At 36.9% G+C, this 24,058-nt stretch overlaps 7 protein-coding genes across 18 annotated transcripts in view; 4 read left to right on the top strand and 3 right to left on the bottom strand.

The window, feature by feature from the left end:
- The first annotated feature begins 2,914 nt into the window (after positions 1 to 2,914).
- On the top strand, positions 2,915 to 4,771 carry LOC143345602 (SAC3 domain-containing protein 1). The gene is made up of 7 exons (XM_076772949.1): positions 2,915 to 3,209; positions 3,324 to 3,515; positions 3,594 to 3,755; positions 3,838 to 4,092; positions 4,155 to 4,295; positions 4,381 to 4,570; positions 4,640 to 4,771. The coding sequence occupies exons 1-7, from the start codon at positions 3,151 to 3,153 to the stop codon at positions 4,712 to 4,714; spliced, it is 1,074 nt and encodes a 357-aa protein (XP_076629064.1). The 5' UTR covers positions 2,915 to 3,150; the 3' UTR covers positions 4,715 to 4,771.
- Positions 4,772 to 4,868: 97 nt separating this feature from the next.
- Med4 (mediator complex subunit 4) lies at positions 4,869 to 6,057 on the bottom strand. Its single transcript, XM_076772951.1, has 4 exons — positions 5,806 to 6,057; positions 5,315 to 5,721; positions 5,121 to 5,240; positions 4,869 to 5,038 (listed from the first exon to the last, which is right to left on the bottom strand). Exons 1-4 carry the CDS (start codon positions 5,871 to 5,873, stop codon positions 4,869 to 4,871), a joined length of 765 nt encoding a protein of 254 aa, XP_076629066.1. The 5' UTR covers positions 5,874 to 6,057.
- Gale (UDP-galactose 4'-epimerase) lies at positions 5,193 to 9,712 on the top strand. Its single transcript, XM_076772946.1, has 7 exons — positions 5,193 to 5,352; positions 7,722 to 7,863; positions 8,100 to 8,218; positions 8,285 to 8,575; positions 8,641 to 8,821; positions 8,890 to 9,174; positions 9,248 to 9,712. Exons 1-7 carry the CDS (start codon positions 5,269 to 5,271, stop codon positions 9,298 to 9,300), a joined length of 1,155 nt encoding a protein of 384 aa, XP_076629061.1. The 5' UTR covers positions 5,193 to 5,268; the 3' UTR covers positions 9,301 to 9,712.
- A 278-nt stretch (positions 9,713 to 9,990) lies between these two features.
- Positions 9,991 to 11,051, top strand: Blos2 (biogenesis of lysosome-related organelles complex 1 subunit 2). Its single transcript, XM_076772955.1, has one exon. The coding sequence runs from the start codon at positions 10,277 to 10,279 to the stop codon at positions 10,772 to 10,774; it is 498 nt and encodes a 165-aa protein (XP_076629070.1). The 5' UTR covers positions 9,991 to 10,276; the 3' UTR covers positions 10,775 to 11,051.
- A 52-nt stretch (positions 11,052 to 11,103) lies between these two features.
- On the bottom strand, positions 11,104 to 13,807 carry Eloc (transcription elongation factor elongin C). Of its 4 annotated transcripts, XM_076772957.1 has the most exons (6): positions 13,517 to 13,799; positions 13,155 to 13,240; positions 12,821 to 12,882; positions 12,548 to 12,616; positions 12,159 to 12,352; positions 11,104 to 12,063 (listed from the first exon to the last, which is right to left on the bottom strand). In XM_076772957.1, the coding sequence occupies exons 3-6, from the start codon at positions 12,851 to 12,853 to the stop codon at positions 11,922 to 11,924; spliced, it is 438 nt and encodes a 145-aa protein (XP_076629072.1). In that variant the 5' UTR covers positions 12,854 to 12,882; positions 13,155 to 13,240; positions 13,517 to 13,799; the 3' UTR covers positions 11,104 to 11,921. The 4 variants fall into 4 exon arrangements, with proteins under 4 accessions (XP_076629072.1, XP_076629075.1, XP_076629071.1 ...); XM_076772960.1 differs by lacking the exon at positions 12,548 to 12,616 and having other exon boundaries at positions 13,517 to 13,807; XM_076772956.1 differs by lacking the exon at positions 13,155 to 13,240 and having other exon boundaries at positions 13,517 to 13,793.
- A 24-nt stretch (positions 13,808 to 13,831) lies between these two features.
- On the top strand, positions 13,832 to 16,294 carry LOC143345599 (sister chromatid cohesion protein DCC1). 3 transcript variants are annotated; one of them, XM_076772943.1, is made up of 8 exons: positions 13,832 to 13,879; positions 13,994 to 14,170; positions 14,323 to 14,521; positions 14,589 to 14,781; positions 15,081 to 15,297; positions 15,372 to 15,481; positions 15,553 to 15,736; positions 15,815 to 16,294. In XM_076772943.1, the coding sequence occupies exons 1-8, from the start codon at positions 13,860 to 13,862 to the stop codon at positions 15,918 to 15,920; spliced, it is 1,206 nt and encodes a 401-aa protein (XP_076629058.1). In that variant the 5' UTR covers positions 13,832 to 13,859; the 3' UTR covers positions 15,921 to 16,294. The 3 variants fall into 3 exon arrangements, with proteins under 3 accessions (XP_076629058.1, XP_076629060.1, XP_076629059.1); XM_076772945.1 differs by lacking the exon at positions 13,832 to 13,879 and having other exon boundaries at positions 13,972 to 14,170; positions 14,315 to 14,521; XM_076772944.1 differs by lacking the exon at positions 13,832 to 13,879 and having other exon boundaries at positions 13,972 to 14,170; positions 14,295 to 14,521.
- Fak (protein tyrosine kinase 2 Fak) overlaps positions 15,943 to 24,058 on the bottom strand; it is a 64,391-nt gene continuing 56,275 nt past the window's right edge. For all 7 annotated transcript variants that reach the window (XM_076772919.1, XM_076772917.1, XM_076772915.1 and 4 more), the window contains 11 exons: positions 23,854 to 24,044; positions 23,567 to 23,771; positions 23,271 to 23,350; positions 21,272 to 23,043; positions 19,750 to 19,893; positions 19,494 to 19,643; positions 19,312 to 19,411; positions 19,008 to 19,239; positions 18,635 to 18,926; positions 18,193 to 18,538; positions 15,943 to 18,108 (listed from right to left, as the gene is read on the bottom strand). In XM_076772919.1, the coding sequence (XP_076629034.1) occupies positions 18,215 to 18,538; positions 18,635 to 18,926; positions 19,008 to 19,239; positions 19,312 to 19,411; positions 19,494 to 19,643; positions 19,750 to 19,893; positions 21,272 to 23,043; positions 23,271 to 23,350; positions 23,567 to 23,771; positions 23,854 to 24,044 (3,490 nt within the window). In that variant the 3' untranslated portion in view covers positions 15,943 to 18,108; positions 18,193 to 18,214. The remainder of the gene's footprint in view (positions 18,109 to 18,192; positions 18,539 to 18,634; positions 18,927 to 19,007; positions 19,240 to 19,311; positions 19,412 to 19,493; positions 19,644 to 19,749; positions 19,894 to 21,271; positions 23,044 to 23,270; positions 23,351 to 23,566; positions 23,772 to 23,853; positions 24,045 to 24,058) is intronic.

Raw genomic sequence — 24,058 nt, 5'->3', positions numbered from 1 at the left:
TCCACCGTGTGGATTAAAAGTTACGATTTAATGTAGAGTCGCGCGAACCAAGTACGACGTTTATTATAAACACGGATAATTTGTGCACGCGTATAGCACCAGCGGACACTCGGTAATCGCTTGTAATTACACATCCTCGTGCCTCGATCGAAACAATGAGATTTTTTGCTATCGTTTAATCATTTGAATAGATATCAGATCATCTCGCGGAAACGGAGAAAAAATATTTAAATTACACGTACGATGTTCGATGGTAGCATAATACCGTTGTGCAATTCCGTGCGTTTGGAAGAAATTTTGGGCACGAGGAAAGGTCATGGAACAACGCGCGGAGAAAATTGTACAAAATTCGTCGCAGATATCGTAGGAGCGACGCGCAGCAACGATTCGTTTACAGTAATCGACGATGATAAAATCGTAGTACAAAAGGAAACGTTATGTATTATGTCGGAACGTTTCAGCGTTCGAATTTTCGTTTCTCACGCGTTTCCAGAAAAATATGAGCAGGTTAGATCGGGGTCAAAAGTAACAGGGAGCGAAAGCAACTAGTCAAATATTGTAAAATACATTATAGACACATAAGTGTTGGTTACAGAGGATCCAATCTAACAATCGTCTTTCTAACAGTTTACATGACTGATAGTCACGTGAAGCTAGGAAACCGTAGTTGCGCAAAATGTAATCCACTTAGCAATTACCGATATCAGTAATCGACGACTGCAAACTGTAATTTTCAGTCTCATTACATTATACGTAAAGTGGAGAAACTGATAATAAACGATTAAAAGTAGAAAATAAAAGAAAAAAAAAAGGAGTAAAAGTCGACGATTGTTTTCTGTGTCATACTTAAACATTCACTGACACGCATCGGCTGTTGCAGAAAGCGTACGATAAGCTCGTACATAGAATTGCGTGACGAGAAACGGTTTACGGCGGATTAGGAAGACATTAACGACGATGATCGTTCAGGTCTTCCCGAGAACGTGAATCACCGAAAAATCCCTTCGAAAACATGCGTAAAGCAACGAAATTTAGTCGAGATTGACGCAAATCGAATGACGCGATCCATTTCGTTTCAACCGAGTACTTAAACATCGTATAATTTCCAAACTGCTTCAAACCGAGTCGCAATTCTTCCGAACATGTTCCAAAGTCAAACTGTTACTTTCGACCCCGGTCTGCCTTACATGGGCATACGCGAGCACGCTGCTCTCCGATTGCGTAGAGAAGTCGGTCGAACGAAGATGAATTTGCTTAACACCGGAACTAGTTTCTCCTTTTTACAAGGAGAATTGCCACGAGTACGACGAAACGAAAAGAAAAAAAGATTAGAATAAAATAAACGTCGGAGCTCGTCAATGCGAGGCTTGCTTGTGGTGGAATGGAAGCGAAACCGTGCAACACGCAGGATTCACTTTCAAGAAAACGTACTCGTCAAACGAGTTTCGGAATCATCCAGAATGTTTGTCGATTCGAATAGTAAAAAATAGTCTAGACAAGAATTCTGGATCGCAGCGTGGGACGAAAAGAAATACAAATATAAACGGCGAGAGGAGTAAAGTAACTCGTCGGTGATAGGACCAGAGGCTAAAGAAAATAGAAAAGGACGCACGAAAGTTTACGTAAGATCATCAACCTTCACGCAATAACGGTGTCGACGAAGATGACAACGCAACAAGTATCGTACAAACCACAAGGACGCGCAAGAACGTTCCCCTCGATCACTTTCGGTGACTCCTCCTCCATCGTTATACCGTATGCATGGTATACATATACATACGCGTGTTATCTTCTCACTTTCAGAAAAGTGTTCTTCGCAGAGACCCGAGGAGATCATTGTCTTACCTGCGATTACTTACATTGTAGTTACCTGCGGTTTAAGATATCCTCGACAATCGAAATTGCCCACACTATAACGAGCAAACAGAAAGAACACGATGAAGGTCATAATTACAAAAGAGGGACTTACTCTCGTAAAGTTACAAACACGCTTCAAATTCCTTACCGTGCAGCAATTAATATTAATGAACAAACAAAGTGGGTACGTATGTTCGTTCGCTCGTGTGTGCACGTTGTATCTCGAGAAAATTAATGCCTCGTTTTCTAAAAAGAAAAAAAAAACACGTAATTGGAAATGTAATTTATTAGTTTATGGAAGTTTTAAACCTGCGACGCAGCACAGGAAATGCTAAATAGGAATATACCGCTTTCGTAAAGATTATTACGCGCGCTCGTAAGGCATATACGTTATATTCCATATATTGAGATAATGAAAAAAAAAAACTTCACATTGCAAGAACGTGTGAATGTTTTATCTTTTGCTTTTGAAATCTGTGAGGAAATACTGCAGTAGAACGAGTTGTTTCGTCACAGACGAGTAGTATAGGACAAGTTTAGCATCCTATGAAACTGAAGTACCGATCGCGTTAATTAATGGGTTTAAAGCGCACTCTATATTAAAAAATAGTTACCCCGGAAACCACGTGCAACCCAACCATCGTAGTCGATAAAGGTATCCCCAAATCTCGTCTGTGGTTATTAATAAATTTATATACAAATTATGCTTGAAGCTATGTATATATATAAAAAAAATGAAACTACATATTACATAATGCTCATGGGCGACACTACGATATTTTAATTTTATAATAGATTACCAACCTTTAATTGAACCAATATTTACAAAATACATTGGAGAATGCCTACTGGACCTAAACCATAATGGGCAAAAATGATACATATTTCATAAGTAATCTGTTGATTAAATTAATAACCTAACAGTTATAGGTTATAGTACAAAACGATTATTATATAAATACGGTACAAAGTTTAAATAACATGCGACAGCTAAAGTTTCATCGAACAAGAGAAGATGCATTTACCGACGACAAGATTAATTGGACACATATGACATGTATTCACTTTTTCAAAACCTCGTGCACGCGTGTAAACATATTTATCACATGGTGGACATTCGTAAACCAAGTTCACTCTTTTACTAGACGATACCAATATGCATGAAGTTAGTCAATTCCTGTCAACGTAAAATTCGTTGCAAAGAGCCAAAGCGTGCACATACTTTGGCACGTTCATGCACAACCGTCTTTTGTTATTTGACAGTGTAAGCACCGACTTATCGAACATTACAAAATGACTGATATTATACAAGGAACGTGTTTGTTAATGTGCCCAGAGAAGGAACGTTGGATGTAAGTCACAGCTGTGTTAATAATTATATCTTCAATTCTTGGCAATCATTTTGAGAAATATAGATACAGAATCGTAGTAAGTCCCTTTTAACATTGATCCTTTTGTGAACGAAGGAGAGAGAAAGAAGGTTTGCTACATAGATTCGAAATCGACGAGAGCACGAAGGCGAATAAACGACCGAAGGCCGATCCGATGAAAACTGTAAAATGTTTTGGTCGTCCAGCTGCCGGGTTAGTTATGACCGATCCCGATCAACTGCGTCCTGCACCCGTGTTGCTATCAACGATTAGATACTTGTTCACCAGGTGTGTTTAAAATCATGATTTCTTCTTACGATACGTGGATTTACATCGCTCTCGATAGAACTCAGCGGCGTATTTCAGAATAGCTACGCGATCCGACGTCGATTGGATAATAGTATACGATTTTATCTTCGACCGTTTGAGAGCGGTCAGACAAGACGTTGCGATTCAAAGGATTGATATTTTTACGAGTATTCGGATCTTCGAACTGATCGTTCGATTTTTAGTTTATTCTGCGCAAAGGTACGGCCATATTTTTTATTCAGAGTCATGCAGGATGAAGAGTACATGATACAGTACAGAACACGTCGAGAAACAATTGCAGATTATGCGATCGAAGTATCTACGAATTTAATCCAAAAATAAACTACCAACACCTTTCTGAATGCATAACTCATCTGCTAGTCCTATATGATGACAATGATTTGAACGACAAAGGAGATTGCCTAGAACTTGATAGATGTATGGAGAAGTTGAGCTTGAATGATAATCGTCAGCAAATGGAAGCATTGTACATTCTTTTAAATATGGGTAATGTTGAAGCTTTAAGAAGAGCATTAAATCTCCCGAGCAATTTAAGGTATATAAGTGGCGTGATTAATATTTTGTTTTTCAAGATTATCGTTTTCATCGTTTTTCTAGAAAATCGTCGGACGTTCAATTATCAATGAAAATATCGTTCGCCTGGTACTTAAAAAATTACGCGCGTGTTTGCTCGTTGATTCAACAACTTTCTCCCTTGCTTGCCTGTGCGGCTATAACCAACTTACAAATCATAAGAAAGTATGTCGATTTTGTCATATTTTCAAGCGCAAATGTCGGATTTGAATGATAATTAAAAAATATCGCGCATTAACGAACATTTCAGAACAGCATTGCAAATAATGAGCTCAGGATATAATAGCAAAGTATTGACATTCCCGGGATTGAAATTACAAGAGATTCTATTGTATAAAGACATAGAAAAAGTTCGGGCAGATTGCGAGCTATTCGGACTCACGTTTACCGAGCAAAATATTCTATTTCAAAAAACGAATTTCAAAAATGAAGTGCAATCGGTAAGAAAAAACACACGTTTTGCAGTTTGATAATTCGCGTTCGATACAGAACATTATTTTGTATTTTAGACGAATCCGGAAATGTATTATACCCACCAATCGCTACACAACTTTTTACCGCAAATTCTTCTTAAATCCATGTAACGTTTTTACAATAAAAATACAGAAATAGTACAAAAAGCACTATACACTACAATAAATTTATCATTCGAAAAATCCAGTTTGTAGAAAATGTAGTTCTCTCTTTAATAACAAGTAAATAAAGCTTGGTCCATACTCTAGCATTATAAATCAGTGATCATTGAGAGTCACTGGAGGAACTACTTGAAGAATCTGTAGACATAACTTCTACATCCTCTGTTTCCTGTTTATGAGTGTTCATAGCAACACTTCCTTGCCCACTCACTGACATATGAATTTCACCAGAAGGGTGCCATGCAAATTGATTGGCCTGTGACACTGGTGGTTCTAAAATAACAACATCGATTTGTGTTTCTGCCAAACAAATAAAATTCAATACAAAGGTATAGAATTGATTTTATCAACTTACCACCCACAGGATGCCCAGCTCTATGCAAATCTGCTGGTATTCCAGGGTGGGAACCTAACATCTGTCCATTCAAAGGAAGATCACTTAGTCGTCCAAGATATCCCAATCTCATTTCGATATCTATGAGAAGCATGCTCAGACTTATTCGATGCTTAGGCAGAAATCGACAAGAAACACAAGTAGAAGAAATTCACCCGTGGGATATGGTCTCCTAGGATCTCCTTGTTGCCATGTAAGTGGTGCACAAATAGCATTTGATGCACTTATTCTGTGTGCATACTTAATCAGTTCCTCTGAGGGAACTGGCCTTTTATTGGCACGAGCAATGGATTGTAGCTTTTGTTTTGCTTGATAAATAGCTGTAGCTAGAATTTGTTCAGCTTCTTTTAATTGCTGCTGTAATTGCCGAATATCTTGATCCTGCCTTTCAACCTCTACTTTTAAAGCTTCCATTTTTAAATTAATTTTCGCTTGCTCGGCAGCACGTTTCAAAGTCGCTTTTAACTCGTCGTCTTTGGCAATCAATAATTCAGTCAGCTGAGCGTGTTCCTCGCTCGAGAGTTTTGAAAGCTTTTGAGCGATTGTGTTTTCTATCATTTCTCTAAAACGATACAAGGTTCACAATAATAAAATTATACTATTTGGCGCGATAATTTCGAATATTCGTAGCTCATTTGTGCCTTACTTTGTTATTAGTTCGATGTCATCGATAAGAGATAACAAAACCTCTCTGGTGCTCTTACCAGAAGCCATTTTTTTCGACGATGCAATCGAAAATTAATAATATTATTTAAGGTGAAACTGTGGGATCTATTTCTAACATCGTGTGGTATTTCGGTGGCCGCATTTCATGTTAAACCGCGAATTAAACGATTAATTACCCGATACAACGTGAAACATTTCCAAAGCTTTTTAACGTCACCGATAAACCTGTGTTTACGCGTTACATAGAGGGGCACAAGTCAAAGAGACGCACGTTAGGCAGTGTACATCAACAGAGACACTATTAACGACGAATTTCTTTAGTATCTAACGGACTTTTAATTCTAAGTCGATTAGACATAAACCTCATTACGAATGTTAAGGTTAAAATTCTTTTTATTTTAAAATCTTCCAAAATATACGCATGGAATTTCAGGGCAACATTTCCAATCTCATATTACATTTTCGGAAAAGAATTTTTTTCTCGAAAGTGGGTAGGATTTCGGGGGTATGTCTATTGACCAAAAATGACTGTAATTGACTCCCGCATCCGAAAATAATTTTTCCAGAATTATTTGAAATATTTTAATTTCGCCAAAAAATTTGTCTTATCTATTCGAATTTTTTTCTCGAAAGTGGGTAGGATTTCGGGGGTATGTCTATTGACCAAAAATGACTGTAATTGACTCCCGCATCCGAAAATAATTTTTCCAGAATTATTTGAAATATTTTAATTTCGCCAAAAAATTTGTCTTATCTATTCGAATTTTTTTCTAGAAAGTGGGTAGGATTTCGGGAGTATGTTTATTGACCAAAAATGACTGTAATTGACCCCTGCAATCGAAAATAATTTTTCCAGAATGATTCCAAAATTTTCACCAACGTAACAAATGTATGCAACCCATTATCAGCAATCCTAAGATACGCAGGAGGAAATATTCACCGACCTAACCTCAAATAAACGATTACGACAAGAATATCTTTCGCACAGTTCTTCTATAGGAACATGAGAATTAAGAATAATATTGACAATAGTCTGAGAAAAAGAATGAACCATCAGAAGAAGTACGGAGGAACGTCGTGTAATCGTCAAAGAAAAACAAATTATATACAAAATTAATTTATTTGTTACAAATACGTGCATTGAAATATGAATTTTAAAATGAAATATCAAAAATATTGATAGCGCTATAACATGACTCGTATATATCCAAATTTTACACACGTGTAACTATTGGTACATTGTTATAACATAGTTTATTCAAATTTTTGTTGCTAAATAACGCGCGAGAAAATTGTAACCTGAAAACACTTAATGAAAAATGTACACTTTTGCATTTATTTCTACTTCAAGTACCATTCCCGCTTATCAAATTACGTCAAGAACATAATGACGTGTCAGAATGACATAATTTTATTATCGAATACAATTCTTTTTATCAATCTTTGACGATAAATATAGCATACCTGTTGCCGATATCACGCGTGCTTCATTGCTTACGTGTCAAACATTAAGGTATAATATTTATTTTTTCTTCTAATAATATGTAATTTTTCTACTTATTACTATTAAATTGTATACGTAGTTTTATATATTTTATAATATGTAGTAATTTCTATATATGAACAATATTATCAATGTATCTTGGTAAGAACTTATACTTTATAGAATTTTATTTTAAATAAAACAGGAATGTTTATTATTTGATATAATTCATGCATAAAACGTGAAATAATCCTGTATAGACATTTAAAGTTTCCATGGAGCTGTTTCTTTGCATTTTAAGTAGCATTAGCACATCTTTAGCACTAAATGGTTTCTAACATATTAGTTTTTTTTTTTTAAATTAGAAGTTCAATAACTGTAGAATAATATATTCGAAATAATAATTAAAACAGCACGAAAAAACAATGACAAACAAATCTTGGAATGTACTGGTGACGGGTGGTGCTGGTTACATTGGTTCTCACACAGTATTGGAACTATTGCAAGCAGATTTTAAGGTGGTGGTAATAGACAACTTTAGTAATGCTTATAAAGGTGAGGAGTAACAAATCTAATTGTAACAGGAAAATAAGGACCTATGAGTTTATGATTATAATAAAAATCATTTAGTAATACTGTATGATACTAAAATAAAATTATATTAACATCTATTAAGCTCTTTTTATATAAGTATTTGTAGCTGCAGCTATATATTTAATATATATAGTATGTATTTCTCTTCATAGCTAGGAAATAAATTATAGGAATATAGCTGTATCTTTTACTTGTAGGAAATAATGATTCAAAAGCAGAATGTCTGGTGAGAGTTGAAAAAATAACAAACAAAAAAATTACATTTATTCGTTGTGATATAACAAATATCAACGAATTACGAGATGTATTTAAAGAGGTACAATTAAAAATTTAGTTGACCATTGATTGAAATATGTATCTGAAATTATTACTTGTATTGTAGTATACTTTTCATTGTGTCATACATTTTGCTGCTTTGAAAGCTGTGGGTGAATCCTGCGAGAAACCACTAGAATATTATGAAACAAATGTTGGTGGAACACTGAATTTGTTAAAAGTTATGATAGAGCATAATGTAAAGCGCTTAATTTATTCAAGTAGTGCCACTGTTTATGGAACCCCTGAAAAGCTACCATTAGGTGAAAATATGAATACTGGAAATTGCACGAATCCATATGGAAAGACAAAATACATGGTCGAAGAAATTTTAAAAGACCTGTGTATTTCAGATAAGGTACCATGTTTCCTTTATTCTTCATTTACGATATAATTAAATATTTGTCACAAAGGAGTTTCTAGGCATGGTCCATTGTGTCTCTAAGATATTTTAATCCAGTTGGAGCTCATTCCTCTGGACAAATAGGAGAAGATCCTAATGGAATTCCAAATAATTTAATGCCATATATTGCTCAAGTATCTGTTGGAAAAAGGGAAATGCTATATGTTTATGGTAATGATTATGATACCCCTGATGGAACAGGTAAACGGCTTGATAAAATTGCTTTTCTGAAACAAAAAACAGATTGATTTATGGCATGTAATTTATAGGAGTCCGTGATTATATTCATATTATGGATTTGGCAGCAGGCCATGTAAAAGCAATGATTTATCAAAAAACTCGTAATCCAACTGGATTTAAAGCAATCAATTTGGGCACTGGAAAGGGTTATTCTGTACTTGAAGTTATACATGCATTTGAAAAGGCATCAGGACGAAAAATACCGTATAAAATAGTTGACCGTAGACCAGGAGATATAGCTGCCAGTTATGCAGATGCTAGCATAGCTAACAAGGAATTAGGTTGGCAAGCCACGAAAAATATAGATGATATGTGTAAGTTGCTATACAAGCAGTTAGGTACTCTTAGTGTGACGAAAGATATTTTTGTTAATTTTACAACTTGTAGGTATAGATACATGGAACTGGCAACAAAATAATCCAAACGGTTACAAATCTTAACCATAATCTCTGAAACGTTTGTCAGTTAAACATTGTTATTCAAATGTAAGCCATGGTGGTGTCTAGTTACCAAAGTTTAGACCAAAGCACAAGGTAGATTTATATTTATCTAACGTTAAGTACATTCAATAATTTCTACTTTCAAAATCAATTCCAGAGGATATAATGGTCATAATTATTATAAATATGTTTAATCGATCTGTTCCTTAAGCAATAGTCCTTCAGATATAAATCAAAAAATATTTGATGTTTAGTATTAAATTATTGTGCCATATAATTTATGTACCTGTATTAATTTTAAAAAATGAATATCATTATTGATATAGATACAGATATTCTACATATATCTGTATATATCTGCATATATTTGTATTGTTCTAATGTGCAATAAATATTAATTGTATAGACCGAGGTGCTATAAAATGAAAGAAATTTCTTTAATAGAGAAAATATTTTATTTTATTATGAATTTTGCATTGGTATGCAGCGACCGTATGTTTCTCGGATCCACTCCTCCTATCGGTTTTAGCTTTTTCATTAATATGAATGAATGGAAACTAGCGTAACGAACTATTCCACGACAAACTTGGGCGTTTTAGCACCAGAGGGTTTGAGGTCGATAAATAAGCGTCATCTATCGTTGTAAATAACGAACTATTCCACGACAAACTTGGGCGGCTCTCTCGTCGGAGAATCGAGAAAGAGAGCATGTGTCAGTTTGCCTTTATCAAGTTTCCGAGAAACTCTACGAGTTCACGTATGTAGGCGTAATCTGGAATGTGTGAGTAGTGCACCCGGTGCTCAATCTGGCATCTCTGGTTCAGTCATATGATTGCTAGGTAGTAACTAGTAACAGCTTTTTTGTTAGTTTGCGGCGACGTTGAAACGAGTAGTTAGTGAATCAATGAAAGACTAACTTGTTAGCAGTGTTTTTAAAGCCAGTGAAGTTGTTTACTGCGATTTGTTTTGATCCGACATGACATCGGTTAAAGATTTGTCGAGGGAGGACGTGCAAATCGAACCGCCCTGTACCGAAAATTCAGTAACAGATCGCAATTCAAGATGTGGTTCGCCGAAACGCGGAACTACACTTTCAACTAGCACAAGTAGCTTCGAGGCACTGGATCCTCACGATCCAAATCTGAGTCGTTTAGCCAATATGATGTTTCAAAAAACCGGTGAATATTTGCAAGAAGAACTCACCTCTACTCACGCCGACTATCGTTTGCTGGAACGATTAAACAAAGAGACGATTGCGAAGTACACCGAACTGAAAACAATATCTTCCAGCGTAGCTCAATCGTTAGATTCATTAAACGAGAAATATAAAAAATTACAACCAATCTTGGATAACATCAACGAGATTGACGACAGTGTAACTAAACTGGAACAAGCTGCATATAAATTAGCATCATATGCCAAACGATTGGAAGCAAAATTTAAAGACATTGAAAAGGATACAAGGAACAAGTAAATCTGTGATACATAACGTAATATATACGAAATAAAAGTATATTCATATACTTAACGTTACAATAAAAGTGTGTTAAATACTAAGAGAAAAGAAGGATTGAAATTTATAACATTCTTTGTGATAAATGGATTTATTTAATTGTATGTATATTTATATAAATACTATATATATTTGACTTTACAATTACCGATATGTAAAGTGAAAATGTGTAATTGATTCAAATGTTATAATATTCGTTGTTGAATTATGAAGAAAATAGATAAATCTTTATTTATAATTATGTGTCTTGTTTGTTTAGGTAAATAACGGTGAAAAATAACAGCAACCAATTCGCATTCTTATAATTAATTATATTAAAGTACAGTTGCACGCACACACATATAAAGAGTCTGTAAAAGATTATTGTGTTGCGTGTTGTCTTACAATATATCACATAATATATTTCAATTTTGTAGTTCAACTATTTTCTAAGTGTATTGTGTGTTATTTATGAATCTACAAGCTACCACTTTTTCCTTGCGAAGTATAAGATATTACAAACTTTGCTATAGAATAATGTACAGGAAATAATTTATGATGTTGATAAAAGAAAAAAAAAAAATAAATATTCTTAAATGTAATGGAAAAACATAACTATGGAATTATAACAATACACAATGTTATTAAACACAAGACTTCTGCTACTGTACAATGTACGAATTCGATGCCATTTATAATATTATATTAACATTTTTGATGCAGAAGCTTTCAAAATATGATAGTTTATTATATCATTGAAATATGCGACGAATGCAGTCAATTATAATTTGTTTCCTATACATAAGCAACAAGTTTTTTAATTGCTTGTTAATTGAAGTTCATACAATGCTTGTTAAATGTTTAGCACTTGATAAGTATTAAGAAATTTTTCGAATTTCTGTTTGTAAGTTTTGCCATTTGATAAACTTTAATTATTTCTTCTTACAACAACAAATATAATACACTAATTATTTCAACATTGCAAGTATAAATAATAGAACATAAAGCGCGCGTGTTCTTCGATATCATAACGATGCATCAGTGAACCTCAAAGTAAAAATTATAAGAAAAAATTTTGTTAACGTTTAAAACTAAATTGCTCCTAATTACCGGTATTGTTTAATTGATCTTAACAATCTAAGAAATTTCCAGCCATCAATAATTCTAATGCAATTTCAGGTGCAATAGGAAATTCTGGTATTTCAGTACTGCTATTCGTATAACGTACTTTATAAGTAAAATACATGCAAACTTTTTGTAATACGTGAGAGCTGTAAGTAAAAGATAGTTTGATACATATAGATATACCTAGATACTTTTTAAATATATCGAAATAGTCTTTTAAAAACGTAAAAAATGAACTCACGGGATTTCACGGAAATTAACCTCATTAGCTTCGTTTTCGGCAAATTGTCCGGGACCACTTAACATAGCCTTTATGGTTCCACTAGTCAAAGCATGTTCACGTTTAATAATAAATTCGTGTCCATCACTGCTCACTAGTTTCACATACATTGCATCTGGTCCTTCGCATCCTCCATAAATTAGTCCACTTTCTTGCTAAAATTTTAGTTCATTACGTACATTATGTTATAGTAGATATGGCTTTAAATATTACATTGGTAATTCTAACTACTCTACAATGGGAACTATTGTTAGTAACAAAAGACAGGGAAAATAATTAAAAAAAGTATTTAAAAAATTAAAAAAAAGAAATCGTTAAGCAGCAAAATTTTAATTTGCAGAAATAGGTACCGCATGCAGGTCAATAGATGAACTGCCTTCTTCTTCTTCTGCATTATTGACAGTTTCTTCCTCATTGGGCTTGATCCAAAGAAAAATTAGCATTAATCGACAAATTGTTTACCATAATTTTCCTGTTTTCCAATTAGAGGAATCAATGAAATTTCAGTCATGATAGCAGCCCAATCATAACTGTGTGTAGTTTTCTTTTAAATACATTTCACATATCCCAGTTGTCATGCGTAAGTTAGGCATGCATAATATTTTAAGAAAAAAAAAACATACCTTTCCAGCTTGCATATTCATATCATTCGACATATTTCTGTTTTATTGGGTGTATAGTATTTCTAAAACGAAGGAAGTTATTATTTGTAAATAAATTATTCTGTTGTGTGGAAAAATGAAATATGTACTCGAAAAGATTTTTCTATCAAGTTAGTGTGTACGAAATGTTTTCTTGAATTAGAATCTTATATTTTAAAATACTTTATTTAAAGAAGGAAAAATGTGTATGACGTTCTATTAATAATATGACATTTCATATGCACCAACCTAATGCATTGTCATTGAATCATGAAAGATGTAATTATTTTCGTTTAAAACTGATCAACTATGATACCATTGAGTCCTAATCCGCACACATTTCCTTCATTGTAATGCAAGGTCAGTTTTTACTCCATCGTTCGTGTAGACGAAAAGGTTACTCTGAACGTTAAGACATAACGCGTCATAATGGATTCAATATTAACCACAAATATTATGAATCAACGTCGACATATATATATCCGTAATTGAACATATTAGAAAAATTTAAATGGATAAATAAGCACGAGAAGGAGATCATGCATGAAAAGGAAAACAAAGAAATATCTGTTACGTTTAGCGTAAACTGTGTGCTAACAATTGCAACTACTTGGATGACAAAATTGTAACGGCGTATTTTTTACCGCATACCGTGTAAAAACAAAAAATCATACATACCTTGTTGGAAAATGTGTTTCTATAAAATTTAGTCTTTTCGTTCGCGATAAAGTTTTCTTAATAAGAGCAATGGCAATTAATATGGCTACTAGCAATGTCGTGTTCAGTTCTCGATGAGTCGAAACTACTCCATCTTCAGTTTGATTTGACGCCACGATTGGATAAGACAAAAACTTGGATCGTAAAACTTGCCAAACATTTTACTCCGTTAAAACGCAGTTGTTCGATAAAACTTTTGCTATTGTCGATAGTTTGCTTATTTTGTCATTGCGATTCAAGTGACACGATTTATATAGTCGGTTAGTTTCCTTTAACCTGTTTTTTTGATTGAAAGTTCAAGACGATGGGAGCTGAACGTGCTGGGTAAATATTCAAAATACTGCGATCCGTTGTTTTAAAATTCTTATGAAATTTCATTTATGAAAAAGAAACGTAACAAATGGTTGATAGATAGGTAGACTCTTTTAATTTTTGTAGATGTGTACGAAGGTTAGACGAAGTACGCGAAACTTTAGAGTTAGCTGCTGTTAAAGAATCTAGTTTGCAAAATGTCACCCAAATATTGTATTCCATGTCGGAACGTGATTCAGAAACTCGCATAAAGTTATTAGAACTCGATGAACATTTATTGGAAACTATCAAAGTAGGAAATAGGTATGTGTTTATTGAAATTGTTGACCCCTTGGTTAGTCGCGCGAATGAGAATCCTATAAGAATACCTTAGGTTTTTAGAACTCGTGTCATTTGCGCGACTAACGTTGGGTTAATAATCTCCCAGTATCTTGTTACTATCTGCAGTGTTTCAGTTTAATGTTTAAAGGCAATAAGCAAGATTCTGTTGTTTTGTGTACAAAAAGTCAAACATATGACATTAAGGAAGCAGAAACCTCTAATTCGTGTATATTAATACCAAATTTAAATTTATCCAAACAAGCAAGTACGAATACAAACGACAGAGTAATAAAAACTTGTAACATCTCGGGGGTTTTTCATAAGTACTACGAGGTATGCAAATAAAATGGCAACAATGTATGTGTAAATTAGTAATTCATAAATTTCCAAAATAATTAAGGTAAGGGACTGTAAGCCCAAGTTAGAAAAATTACTTAGCGTGCTTGAACCCACTTCTTTCAAAGGAATAGAATACGAATCAACAATAGCTCAAGAACTTTTGTATGATTGGCATAAATTACAAAATGAAATACAAGCCAGTGAAGATGAACTCTATCAAGCACTGAATGAATATTTAATAGTTAATATTAATGGTATTACATTTCTTCCTAAAACATTGGTTTTTACTAATTTTGTTATAACTATGACTATGTTTACATGGTTGGAATTTACATAAAAATTGTAACATTAATACAAACCAGGAGAACATTAATTTGTGCTCAATACTGATATTAAGACATCTATTCGAAGAAGAAAGGACCCAAGTTGTTGCCAAAGCTGGTAACTTCCTTCTAGAGAGCAAGAATTAATGTTCCCTGGTATACACCAATGTTATAACTTTAGTGTAAATCCAAACCTTATAAATATACTCTATACAGTGTTTTATATGTAGGGTATTATCGTCTGATATCATTTGAATTTGAAGTACAATGTTTAACATTAATGTTGGACTTTTTTGATGAAAATTGTTGGGAATTAAATCAGGTAGACAAAGAGGTTACGTACGAATCCTTGAAAGAATTCATTCCCAAGCCGGTATTTGATATTTTATTTGCCAAGTATACAGAAACAAGTAGCGAATCGAAAGAAGATGGAACACTTTTGTATAGGTATTTGAATTTTTTCGGGAATATAGGACACACATTTTTATTTTATATTATTGCAACAAAGAATGATATTATAGATACAGCGAAGAGAAATGCTGTAAATCCTTGGCAAAAGTTCTACTTGTTGCCTCGCCGGTAACCGAGTATAAGCAATTTATGGAATCATGGCAAATCGGTACTCCGGAAAGTAAGACGCGATTTATTTAAAAGGAATTTATTGGCAAAGCATAGATTCAAATTGCACTTTTCCAAATGTAGAAATGGTACCAAAGGAAGAATATTTGAGCGGTATAGCGCTCGTTACGTGGAATGGTTCAACATTGAGAAAAGAAGTAGTGTCTTTTTCAGAGACAGATTTGTCAAATAATATTAACGAGAGGTTTAACGAACTGTTCAAAGCAAAAGATAAATGGACAGTACAAGAAATAACACCTTACATCGTGTATGTAAATACCATGCTCATAGAACGAAGCAGGCCTGTTTCTTTCTTTGTTGCATACATTTTTTTTTTCTGTTTCAGAAATTTGTCAACGACCAAAATAAACGTTAACACTCTTTTAACTAAATATGCTAGATGTTCGATAGTTAATAATATTAAGTATTATAGTTCGAAGCTCGGTAAATAGTTGAAATGATTGAAATTGTTCGTTATACTGAAATCATTCGCGCCATTTATTTCGCTTGTGATCATTGATACATAGTTACATTTACACAATTTTATAAATATCTTCGAAGTATTATTACGCATTGTGTTTACTTTTATCATTCATCATCTAATCGTGAAGAGTGACACGTTCAATCATGATAGACTGCCGTAACTTCGATACTTATTCCTTCTTAGCAAACTGTGTTCGTAGTTTGAAGGACAACTACCTGCACTATTAGTTACAAATGACTCATACGTTTATCATTTCGTCATAAATTACGAAATCTAATATTATATAACACGATTGCAGAACAATTTTAGCCGTTAATGTTAAAATAAAATAAGCTTTTATATTTGTTTCCTAGATAATTTGTAAATACAGGTGATCGAATAAATTTACCAAAACTTTAACGATCCATCGACAGGGTGATTAATCAAATCTTTCACGAAGATATGTTAGGCTTGTAATATTTTTTTATCGCATAAAATTGGGCGTACAGTAAATTTGGTTTAAAAGATTTTTTTTTTTACTTTAATTGCGTCATCGCATATTACGATATTCGTTACGACGTAGTTGTAATAATTACATATAATGCAAAGGAATCGAACGAAAAATTATACCTTATACGATAAATGTTATAATATTGGAGGCAGTATAAATATCTTAATACATCGTACAGTTGAAAATTAAAAACGTCTTAAATATTTTAATGCAGTTTTGGTAATTGGAATTCAACTCTTTAATTGGTTTCATCGTGTAACATCAAATTAACTTCATTTTTGATAAATGTTAGAGTTACGCACGCGGTGCAACGCGATGAATAAAATTCGCCAAAAGTAACGTTCAACTCGATCGCCAACGTCACTATTGGATAATGTAAATTTTGAATGTTTATTTACATACAGTTAACGTAATTCAAGAGAAACGTATCTTATGCTTTCGATACAATAGCAGCGTCAAACGTTGTAATCGTAAGTTACAAATTCCTGGGATAAAAATTCATTAACGTATAACTGTACATTGCCAACCACTTGATAGAAAATTCTATCTGGATACACAAACACACACGCCTTGGCACATTACTTCTTAGAACCTTGAGTGTCGTAAAACAATGAATTATATAAAAGTGCAATCGATTAGCATGAAAAATAATTCAGAAAATTAATAAAAAAAAAATGCCACTTCAATATGAAACTAAAACCTTCCCAGGAACGGAAACATTAACAAATTCTATAAAAATGGAATACTTTACATCTATGGAATATTTAATAGATCCGTAAATGCATCGGCGCACTGTGTTGACAAGGTGTCAATACTATTCTTATGCAAAGATGAAATTTTCTATAAATATTTTGTAGGAACTGACTTGCCGTTGAAGAATGATTCGCTTTTTATAAAACATTCTGTATAAATTTCACAAATCGGTACGAATAGCTAAACAATTACCTAATAGAAATAACATTCAGTCCCATTTTTTTTTTTTTTTTTTACATTGTAATCACTCCCCCTAGCAGGAAATAGACTATTAAATTATGGATTCGTAAAAACAATACCGTAAGATCGTATTCTACATGAAATTAAATTTTCGCGAAATATTACCGTTTGAACTATTTCTTTAAATATATATATATATATTTATAAATATAATATATATATAGAATTGTTCAACTACCTATAGAGTGATGCAATCAGACAATCTTTAGGATTATTGCATCGTATACGATATAATGTAATTGCAATTACTTTTATAATTCGTTTTCAATAAAGTCGATACGTATTCGAGGAAACTGAAACGTGTTGCGTCGATGTTGTGCATCTTTGTGAACAAGAATTGCGTGCTATTACGATCCTCCGTTTGAGGATTCTGCCTTTTGCGTCACCCTATATACGCGGTTGTCATACAATAACAAATTAACAATAATTCTAAAGCTTTGGAGTGATTTTCTTTATAGCTGTGACTTACTTTTAATGATAATTCCTCTACTGCTACATCTAACGAATACTGTCCTATCTATAAGTACGTTTAGACCAAGTCTGTATAGTGTTAAAAAGAGCTATAAAGCACAAATACTAAATCTCCTGCTGCTGAGTCATGCGCGAGATGTAGACGGGTAACTTGTACGATGTCGTCTATGTACATACAAACTAATATCTCTTCGAAGTATTCCTGAAATCGGTAAAAAAAATACAATTAACGAACGCACGTCTCGGTTAGGTTGTACACCTAACACAGTTCATACGTATAATTTACCTTAATACAAGGCACCTCGTTGTTAGCTATCACTTGTCGCGGTTTCGTTTGGCGTTTTATTGTTAGATCCAAACACTGATTGTTGACTAATACCTGTCGCGACCGTCTGACTTGGATGAATTACAGGTCCTACTGTTTGGACTAAATTACAGGTAACCGGTACCATTGGCGGCAGATTGACCGAATTATTCATAGGGCTGATATTACACGATAACGATGGTCTTTTTCTTTCTAAACTATTTGTCGCCATTTGTCTCCGGGTTGTCGAATTACGTTCGAGACTGTTTGTGACGATAGGATGCCTTCTTTCTAGACTGGAGCCGCTACTAACGTCGCTTTGACTATCCTAAATGGGGGGGAAAGATTCGTATGTTTGTGATGTCGGTGTAAAAAGTGATTTATTAACGATGGGAAATTTTGTTGCTAGGGTCAGGGGCGTTACCTGCAAAGAGCGATCGACCGACTGGCCCATTCTGTGAAGAAGGTCACCGCTTTGGCTCTGTCTGAACGTAGTGCCTTGACGTTCGGTCGACTGACTTCTTCTTAGAAACTGTTCACCAGACTGGCTGGAACGAATACGACCTTCCGGTGCAGATTCTTGCGGAACGTTAATGTCGTTTTGCTTTTGGCAGATCTGATTATCCACGTATGGATAGCGAATGCGTATAGAGTCGATTACGTCTAACAAGTTCTTCGCGTCCATTGCCAAGATGTGAGCCGCCGATAACATTCGTCTGAAATCATTACATATACCCTTAATATTTTTGTTCGTTTGTTATACAGGGAAATCTATACGGGTGATTCTAGAATTTTACTTTCGGTACTCCGCGTCCAAAGTAGTAGCACTGTACTTCTGAGCCTGTTTCATAGCGGTTACCAGTTCTGCCATGTCCTTGCTAAGAACTTTATGCGCCATTTCTACTTCTCGATGAGCAGATATCGGTAATATGTCCATCAGAGCGTCCACGGACGATAGCAGTGTTCTCAATTCGATGCCCACTTTCCGTACTAATTCCAAGTATTGTTCAGCTTTGCTTTGTTGAACGCCTGTAGTCATAATTCGGTTAAATCGATACTCTTCAGATGTAATAAAGTAAACGTTAGAGAGTAACATTGCACCTTGAGACAGAGACATTACGGCACGGACGACGCTCGTAGTGCAATCGTATACTTTGTCGTTGGTTCTATCCAAATCCGCGGTTGGAGTAGGCTCCATTTTCTAAGAAACACAAACAATTTGTATCGTTTTGTTCGTAACACGAGCTTTCCTATACATATAGTATGACGATTAAGTCCAATACCTTCACAACGATCACTTTATCAGTGCCCTTGTCAGAACCCAATGAGCCAGTATTGGTACTGTGCTGTTCATGATTTGGTGATTGGGTGACTGAACGAGGAACCGGAGGACTGGCACTTTCATCTCCGCTTGTCGCAATAGATAAACGTTTCTAAATAGATAGAAATAGATATTGCGATATTAACATTGACTAAATTAAATAAATTGATTTTATAAGGGCGTTGTAGGATTAGATGCATTGAAACTAATTAGCACACCTCTTCTCTAGCCAACCAGCGACTGTCCTCTTCCGACTGACGTTGCTGTTGCAATAGTCGCTGTTCAAGCAGCTTTTGTTCATCATCGATGCCGCTGTTAAAGTTTTCTGTAACGCTGTCCAACAGCTGTGATTGCACAGCTCTCTGAAACGAGACAAACTGATTTCAATTTTCACGTATCGGTTTCCAATCGTTGGTTCGGTAATTCATTGTCTCGACTTTCTTTCAATAAACATATATGTACACAGTAAAATTAAAGAGATGCATAATTCTCGATGCAAAAATACAATTTCAGAATGAGAGTAGTGCAATCACACTCGTCACATGCAGCTCAAATTGTTATATATATGTATGTATTTATATATATAACATTATATTATTATTATTGTTATTATTATTATTTATTATTGTCCATTCTTCATGCAAAAGTATTAGCCTACCAAACTGCAAATAAAAAAAAAATAATTCAACCGTAACGAAACATCGTGCCTAGTTTTTTTTTTTTTGCGCAACGAAAGTAGAAAGGCCTACTGCGTGTATGCGTGTGTGTGTCTGTGAACACACAAACGAGCGTGCGCGAGCGTTCGCAGATTAGAGCCATTCGAGATCACGGGGATTCAAAGGGAATCATTCCCGGAAATATTCCAGGATAAAATCTGGATGTAAAACGGGATCCCGAACGGTTCTATCGCGTTTACCAAAAAGCATATACCGTAACCCCGCGTGCATTGTCACCAAGTGCCCATTCCAATCTGTAATGTAAAATGGAATCGTTTATATTGCTTCGCTACTTTGTTCACGATAGCGTTATTAATGGTCTGGCGAGATATTCCCAACGGGGAATGAGTCCAAACACGAAATCATTCGGAACATTATTAATTACGAGTAATTAAAAATAATTAGAACAAGGCCATGATCGTACTTATTCTCACCGCGAGAACCTCACCAATCCATCGATAATACTTTCGCGAAGATGCAGCGATAAATATACATATTTTATTTTACATTAGTGGATTCAACCCTGCGTGCAGTATACGATAACAGTGGAGGGAATGACTCCGTTGCAGTTACGGAGGTGACAATTAAACGGGGGTTACCGTATGTACGTATATACACTGCTACGCAAAAGTTTCAAGCGCCTCCGCTGTTTTTGGAGAAACGAAGCTTTTTGTTTTTTATACAGACATACGCTCGTTTCATTTATTAGTACAATTTAAGACGAAAATTGTGATCGTGTACCATTTGTACCACAAACTATGACTCGTTCTGTACAAGAGAATATTCTTAATGAAACGTTCTCGTATGCGCGAAAAAAGGTTCGTTCGCCAAAAACTTTAAAGGCGCCGGGAAGTTTCGCGGCGGCAGCGTACACGTCCATCGCGCGCGACACGAGTGGTTGTCGGTTGGGTGCAAGAATGTCCGAGTTACAAAAAGAAAAAAAAAACATGAAATCAATGTACATAATGCTGTTTGCAGATAGGAGGATGCGATTTTTGTCATTCCTAGGAGGCATTAGCCGAACCTGGTCTTGATGCGCCTCCTCTGTCATCGAGCTGCTCGATGACATCGTGCTGTCGCTGACAGCGGAGGATATCAGAGATCCGGAGAGCGTACCGTCTGTGGAGCTAGTCAGCTGTTCGTCTTGTTTTTGCGCGACGAACGTGGTGATTTTCGCGACACCGGTCGCCACCTGAGGCGCGCTAGGCTTAACGATTCCCGGCTGGCAGGCGAGATACTGCGTGGCGTTCGACGCGCTCGTTACCGGATTCGTAACGTTGCACTGCGTGGCGACGCTCGATTGTTGGCCGACGACGACGTAGCTAGACGTGCTCGGATGAACGTGGTGCTGATGCTGCATACCGGTAGACGGTTGCACGGCGCCGCCGGACGCGGCGTACTGCGCCTGAACCGGATGACTCGGGCCCAGCACGCCGAACGACAATTGCTGATTCACGTTGGACGCTTGCGAGCTAGCCACGTGACTGGCTATTCCAGTCTGTTGGATTTGTTGCGCGTACGCGTGACCCGGATGGACCTTCTGCGACTGGACGACCGTGACGGAGGTCGCGTGGCCCGTGTAAATCGGGTTGGCGCCGCTCGGTTGGCACTGCTGGCTCGCGTGTTGCGCCGTCACGTAAGAAGCCGAGTGCACGGGATTGCTCTGACGCTGGATGTTCTGGGCGTGCTGGGACTGCGACAGGTACACCGTCTGCGGCCCCGGATGACTGATGTTCGAATAGATTTGCTGCTGGTGCTGGTAATTCTGGGCGTGCATCATCATCGGCTGAGGCTGCAGACCCTGTCCGGGCGTCGCGACGTGCGCCATGTTGCCTCTCGGATTCTGGACGCAGCCGACGACGGACGCGTTCGCGGACATCGGGTCGGACGCGTTCTGCGCGCGGAACTTGAGCACCGGGCCGTACAGACATTCCGCGTTGGACGTGGGCACGTTAGCGTTGGACGAGCCGACGGTCACGCGTGAACTCTGACCGACCGGCTGACCTACGCCGAACACTTGACCCGCGCCAGCGCCGGAGAATTGACTGTAACTGGCGGCGATCTGAGGCTGACCGACCAACGCCATATTGTTCAGACTGCTGGGCCCGAAGTTGCCCGGATTCTCGCCGTAGTTACCGCCCACGCTGGGACTTTGACTCAGATTGCCGACGATGGCGGAACTCTGGGTGAAATTGGCCACCGGGCCGTAGATCTCGCCGCAACCAGACGCGGCGGTCGTCACGGCGACGCCGCTGGACGCGGTGAACTTCTGCACGGGCGAGTAAAGATCGCCTGTAATGCTACCGACCACTTTCGAGCTGACCGCGTACAAATTTTGCATCTCTTTAACCTTCTGCTGCTTTCTGTTCGCAGCGGGTGATTGGGCTTGCGCAGTCTCTGAAATGTTCAGGCTGGACACGAGGGACGGGACGTCCGAGGACTCGAGCGAGTCCAGGTTCGTGTCGGATAGGGTCGAGTCCCCGGAATGGGTGTCGTGGGAGGCGGACGGTTCGGAGATGGTCGGATCGAAGAAGGGCAGGTCGGAGACCAGGGCGGTAGTCAAGACTTGGTCTTCGTCTTGGAACTGCACCGCCAAGGTGTTGAAGGGCGAGGCGGGTGTCGTGTAGACGGAGGGACATACCCCCCTGGTTTGATTGTCCTTGAGAAGTTGCGCGAGAACCTCGGGGCTTTGAGCCACGATATAGGTGGAAACCGGCGCCGCGGCCGTTAGCTGAGATTGGTCCGTCGTGTTTTGCGGTTGCCTCGATGGTTTCGGCGGCGGTACGTCGTCTGCGCCTAAATCACGAGAGATTATCTGACCCGTGGTCCGTGAAATGTCGGAGATTGGTACGCAGGGTGTCTCGAGATACGCGATGCGGCGCAAATAATTTTACACTACACATTTTCGACGTTATTTACTATGCACATACGCGTAATAATTAATTCAAGGTGATCGTGTCGAGTGTCCCACTGTGCATACTTTGCGACACCCTGCATAGTTTATCGTTCCTTTCCCTACATACCCCAGGACATGGCTTGAACTCTCCTGTTTTCTCGTTTCATCGTTTCTTGCTGTTGATGTTTCTCTTCCAACAGAATCTCACTGAAAATTGGAAAGTTTATTCTTGGGTCCTCCTTAGCAATACCAAACATGTCCAACTTATAAAATTTGCACAACCAAAGTTAAAACTCTTTCTGCTGATATTATTTTAAAAAATATATAAAATGTTTAAGAACATAATATTTGATGGTTGAGTTTATCAGTTTTGTCAAAGGAGACCTAAAAATACGCAATTGCAGTTGGTCGGGGCATACTCACTGCAACGTTTCCCTAATTTCTTTGAAGGTTGGTCGCTTGCTAGGCTCGTAACTCCAGCACTGAGACATCAGGGAATACAATCGCGGGGGGCAGTGGTTGGGCAGCGCCAGTCTCTCCCCATTCTCGAGCTTGCGAATCACTTCGTTATTTTTCACACCTTGGAACGGCTTCACTCCCAGCATTAAAATCTCCCACATGCACACGCCTGAGCAAGTAAAACAAAGACGCTTTACCTTCGCCTTAAGCAAACGGTAACAGAGGCATAAAAACATTGGCTTGAAACTGACCAAACATCCAGACGTCGGAAGACGTGGTGAATCTCCGGAAGTTGATGCTCTCAGGGGCCATCCACTTGATCGGTAACTTGCACTTGCTGGCCGTGTAGTAGCTTTGATCCTCCACCCATCTGCTCAGCCCGAAATCTGCCAATTTCACGCAATTGTGGGCGGACACCAGCACGTTTCTCGCGGCGATATCTCTGCAAATAGTTAG

This window comes from Colletes latitarsis, chromosome 9 (genome assembly GCF_051014445.1).
Source record: "Colletes latitarsis isolate SP2378_abdomen chromosome 9, iyColLati1, whole genome shotgun sequence".
Classification (NCBI taxonomy): Eukaryota; Metazoa; Arthropoda; class Insecta; order Hymenoptera; family Colletidae; genus Colletes; species Colletes latitarsis.
This window is presented reverse-complemented; position numbering and strand designations above follow the sequence as displayed.